General features: G+C 34.4%; 1 protein-coding gene across 6 annotated transcripts; it reads left to right on the top strand.

Moving 5' to 3' along the window:
- Nucleotides 293-4,884, top strand: LOC107639564 (ribosomal RNA small subunit methyltransferase nep-1). Of its 6 annotated transcripts, none has more exons than XR_002361422.1 (9): nucleotides 293-632; nucleotides 2,675-2,889; nucleotides 3,057-3,149; nucleotides 3,288-3,432; nucleotides 3,530-3,640; nucleotides 3,736-3,818; nucleotides 3,901-3,958; nucleotides 4,544-4,686; nucleotides 4,727-4,848. XR_002361422.1 is itself a non-coding variant. In XM_021121417.1 (9 exons), the coding sequence occupies exons 3-9, from the start codon at nucleotides 2,680-2,682 to the stop codon at nucleotides 4,621-4,623; spliced, it is 780 nt and encodes a 259-aa protein (XP_020977076.1). In that variant the 5' UTR covers nucleotides 300-632; nucleotides 1,744-2,001; nucleotides 2,675-2,679; the 3' UTR covers nucleotides 4,624-4,884. The 6 variants fall into 6 exon arrangements, 5 of the variants coding, with proteins under 5 accessions (XP_020977075.1, XP_020977079.1, XP_020977076.1 ...); XM_021121417.1 differs by adding an exon at nucleotides 1,744-2,001 and having other exon boundaries at nucleotides 300-632; nucleotides 4,544-4,884; XM_021121418.1 differs by adding an exon at nucleotides 1,744-2,031 and having other exon boundaries at nucleotides 300-632; nucleotides 4,544-4,884.

Raw genomic sequence — 5,170 nt, 5'->3', positions numbered from 1 at the left:
TAATTTTAAAAATATATACTGGTAAATAATAAATTTGATTTTTTAATTAATTTATTTGAAAAGATAATTAAAATAGCAGTTTTATCAGAATCCAACTGACTTGTTCGGTCGGACCGAAAATTCGGTGAACCGGTGATCAAGTTGGTCCGGATAAGGAAGAAAACCGACAAGATTCGATTTGAACTGGTCGTGTTTGACTAGAACCGGTGAACTGATCAGGTTAAAACTCGGAGCGGTTCGTTGCATTTTTTATTTTTTCCCCTCTCCCCAACGAAACAGCGTCGTTTTTGGCTTTCTGGAGGGAAAAAAGTGAAACCCTAAACTAAAAGCTACCCTCTCTCTCTTCGAGCAGCAGCAGCCCCATCCCCCTCCCTCTCTCAATCTCACTCAAGAAGGAGAGCCTCTGACTCTCACACTCCCAAAAAAGCACGCCCACCGCCACCGCCACCGCCACCGCCGGGCTACTCTGCTTCGTCTCGTGACTCTCGCGTCGGCCCCTGTGCATCTCCTTCCTGGCTCGTCGCCTCCTCTGCGTGACAGCGTCTCGCGTCCTCGTCCGGCGTGGCTCACCGTCGCTGCTGCCTTCCCCTTGCCAGACTTTGCTTCGCCGTGCTTGGTCTCCCTCTTCTCAGGTATATTTTTAATTTTTAATTTATTTATTCAGTTATTGACTTATTGCCTTATTGGGTTATAATTTGATTAACTGAGGAACTGATTAATGACGTTGATTAACTGAATCTGTCGATTTTGTAAGGGTTTTACAATGTATGATAAGAAACGTTGAGATGGGAGCTAACCAGACCTGTAACTTATCAAACCAATTTCTAACCAATTTCTACATATCAATCTTGCTTTTCTTGTTTTGGAGTCAAGCAATTCTGCTGTGCACTAACAGATTCTTCATTGTTGTTGATTATATTTGGTTGATTGTAATTTGTTGATTCAGGCAGATAATTCAATAGTGTAATATATTGTTGTTTTATATTATTGTTGTTCTAGATGGCTTCATCAAATACACCATCAGAAAAACCATCCTCCCAAATTTTGTTGGCAGATCATTCAAATTTTATTGATACATTGTAATATATGTAGGTTTAGTGGTTGATTGATGCTTTTGTTTTTCTGATTATTAGTGTTTAGGGTTGATTTGTTGCTGTTTTTATATCGTTATGGTGAATTGAGAGGCTGTTTTTATATTGTTGTTTATATATTGTTATGTGAATTTATATTGTTGGATAGTGGATAGATTTTGTGAATTGAGCTGTTTTGTTTATATTGTTTTGGATAGTGGATAGGTTTTGTTAATTTATATTGTTCTGCTCATGTTTATTCTGTTGCATAATCTTTGATAGCTTGGAAGTATTTGGCACTTCTCAAATTTTAAGTTTTTCGTGTAAAGTTTCAAATTTTTGAAACTTTATTGCTTTCTTCTATCCCCTTTATCTGCAGTACACGTCTTTGACAAATAATGATTTGGCAGAATTAGTTATTTTTAGAAGTTGAGACAATTGTTGTTAAAATGTTAGTGACAAACTGACAATATGTATTTCAAATTTTAAATTTTTGACTATTTTATGTTTTTTTTATTTATGTGAGACCGAATCAACCGGTTCAATAAGTGACCTACCGGTTGAACCAATGACTCAGTGACCTGGTAACCTGATCGATTCGATCACCGATTCGGTAATGACAACTATGTAAAATAGTAGGTTAAAAGATTTACACTCTTCAGTCTTCCTTCAGTGTCGCTGCTAGCCACTGTTTTGCGCCGCCGGTTGCCCCGCTTCCACTCTGTCACGTCAGACGTCGCCGCTGTCAGCCAGTGCTGTGCTCCGTCGCCTGGCTCACCTCTGCTCCTTCACGTTTCTGCCATTCCTTTTCCTTTTTTTCTTCCGTGTCTCTCTCTCCCTGGCCCACTGCCTCCCGGTCCGCCGTTAACGCCGTCAGCCGCTGCCTTGCACTGCACTGCTCCTTCGCCACTCCTTGCTTTACTCAACCCGTGTCAGTGGCTCTGGCTTTCTGCTCATTAGTATATGATAATTTAAACCACTTGTTACGTGTTAGATTGAATTGTTGAATCTTAAAACTACATAATATAATTGCTGGTGTTAAGTTAATTGTTGGTCAAATTATTAACTGCTCATGAATTTTATATATGTTATGTGGATGAATGTTAAATTTGGATGCTAACTCTTCCAATTTTTAGTTGAAATTGGCTGTAGCTTGTAGTAGTGAATAATAAACTATGCGAGTTAACTCGGTGAGTCTAGTCTAGCAGAGCTCTACGATTTTAACTGGACTTGCCTGTTTGACAACCATTGAAGTATTGATTTATAGATGGGTATACATTTCAAGTTTCAAAGCCTTTAAGAAGGTACACTTTTATTTGTAACTGTTACGTGAGTCTAAATACTGTGACATAAGAGTTATAAAAGAACATAGAAGAGCATTGTTATATTGTCAATCCCAGTTATAATAGAACATAAAAGAACACATATACTTGTTTTCTCTTCATAATCAATGTTGTATTGTATTGTGTCATGTTTTGTCATGTATGATGTATCATTGATTCTTGAGCTGTCATAGGGCATGCTTTTTCTGCTTTAACATAACCTTAAGTATGTATTGTTTTTCTGATGGATGGATTCTTCTCAATTTGTGGATGTTATTGTAGACAATATGCTCACTCCAAGTGCAAACAGTAGGCTGAAGCGTAAGATGCTTGAGACACAAACCCAATGCAGTGAAGAGAAAGAAGAGCCTAGAGAACTTGATAGTAAAATTGGAAAAGTTGATAGGGTGCTTGGTTCTCCACAGGATCCTAATGTTAGGTCGGGTGCCATATTTATATTGGAAAATGCTTCGCTGAAGAAAGGACTCGTTAAAAAGGTTATTTTTCTTTTTCTACATTGATTGTACATATATTTTATAGTGTTTTGATAGATAAATGTATATCACTTTCTTTGAGAATTAATAGATGAAATGACGATATATACATTGTTCCTGTATATAGGAAATAAACTAGTTCTTAATTCAATTTGTGGATTTTGTTTCAGGAGTGGAAAATCCTCAATTCACATGATGATGCCAATCTTCTGTTGAAGCAAAATAAGAGTCTTAATGATTATCGACCAGACATTGTTTTTGAGGTTTGTACTTTGTACACTAACTACTCAATCTCATAGCTTCTTTAAACTCTTTTTTTTTTTTTACAATGAATGTTACAGAATAGACTGCAAGAGTAAAATCCTAAGAATAAGTGATTCTTACTTGTTATACTTTTTCAGGCACTCCGTAGTGTTATTGATAGTCCACTTAATAAATATGGTTTGGTGGAAGCTATATTTGTGAAAATTGATGGAGGAGCCCTATTTGAAATCAAGCCACATGTTCGCATTCCTCGAACTTGTAAACGTTTCTGTGGTCTCATAGGTAAGTCATCTATTTTTTCTTTCATTCTTTTATTTTTAGATACTAAGAACTATATTTTTTTTTTAACTTTCACTAAAATTGTTTCTGAAATATGTAGTGGATTTGCTTAGAAAGTCTCGTGTTTGTGCTAAAGATACAAATGAAGTACTTATTCGTGTTGTTGAAGAGCCTGTAATGCGCCATTTACCAGTCAATTCTCATATAGTAGGTTGGTTGTATAGCTGTTTAGATCTCATTTTAGGTTTTGTTAATGTTTAGACAAACATTGGTTTTGAAAAAACAATGTTATTATGGAACATGCAGGCCTCTCTTATAATTCAAAGAAGGTGGTCCACATAGATGACTATGTTTCTTCCCTAAGTGATCATATGACGCCTGTTTTTGTGGTATAATTTATTTTATTAGTGAAATAGAAAGCCTTTGATCTTTGTGTTTTAATTATGATGATAGATTCTTATCTATTTTCAGGTGGGTGCAATGGTAAATGGGAAAGTAAAAGAAGACCACACACATGATTATATTTCTGGTATTAAATTAAATTAAAATTTGAAATATGTTTAATTTCTTAGATCTAATTTAACTTGTTTCATTTATACATACTTCATCTCTAAATTATATATGTCTATGTATTTTCGGTTGATAGGCTCTAATAATTAAGGAGGAACTTGTATTAAATTAAGAAAATGTGAAAGTTCTTTAGGGTGGATATCTTTATTTTGGATATTTCATTTATAAGATCTATATGGGTCTTGATTTTTCCAATGTGACTGAAACTTTGAGTAGATTGTTTAGCCTATAATTTTATTTGGGTACTAAGATTACAAAGGATTTTATGCTAAATGATAGGGAGAATAAATTAGTCTTGCTAACATTATGTGTATGTCTTTTCATTAATGGAATAGAATAGAACTAATTAAAATGGGCCAAAAGGAAAAGAAAAGAAACGGAACAAAGTTTCCCTTGTTTTGGAGAATCAAGAATGACAGTGGAATGGAGTGGAAGTTCCTTTTGATGGATTTTTGAATCTTTTCTAATTTCAAGAAACTTGTTCGAACCATGTTTTGATTTGAGAATAGAGAAAAGTAATGTTATCTTTTCGTTTACTTTGCAGTTTCTGATTATCCACTTGGTGCTAAATGCTGCGTAGGCCTTATCTGTGATGCATTGGAGCAAAAATGGAAGCTATTCTGAAATAATGAGTTACAGAAAGGGTTCTAAGTAAAATTATAAATGAGTCAACATGCTAATTTTACCAAGTAAAATTATAAATGAGTCAAAATGCTAATTTTACCTTTGTTATTTAATGTAAAGAGTGCCATCGTCTCTAACTATTTAGCTACAGATAGTCAGCTATTTTTTATTTTTTCATTTTTTGTACATTTACATGCTCTCCCAATGCATTAGTACTCTCAGCTACTCTTTTTTATTTTTTAGGAAACACAACCATTAGTAGTTTAGTGCCCATGAACAACTTTACGATCGCTGATAAAAGTATCCGTCAAACAAGAAAATTAAAGTACTCATGAAAGATGGGTTTCGTACGGCAAAAGTATCAAAATCTTAATATTTTTGTTGATTTTTTTTTATCAAAATTTACAAATTTGTTGTGATAAGTGTGAAGTGGATAAGAAGTGGATGTCCATTTCTCTGTTACTCAGAATATCAAGAGAAATTATAATTAATTGAGTTTGAAAAAGTGACCTCTTTTACGTATATAAATAAGAGACTAAAGTCTCAG

This window comes from Arachis ipaensis, chromosome B04, assembly GCF_000816755.2.
Source record: "Arachis ipaensis cultivar K30076 chromosome B04, Araip1.1, whole genome shotgun sequence".
Taxonomy (NCBI): domain Eukaryota; kingdom Viridiplantae; phylum Streptophyta; class Magnoliopsida; order Fabales; family Fabaceae; genus Arachis; species Arachis ipaensis.
The sequence above is the reverse complement of the archived record's forward strand: the minus strand, read 5'-3'. Positions and strand labels throughout refer to the sequence as shown.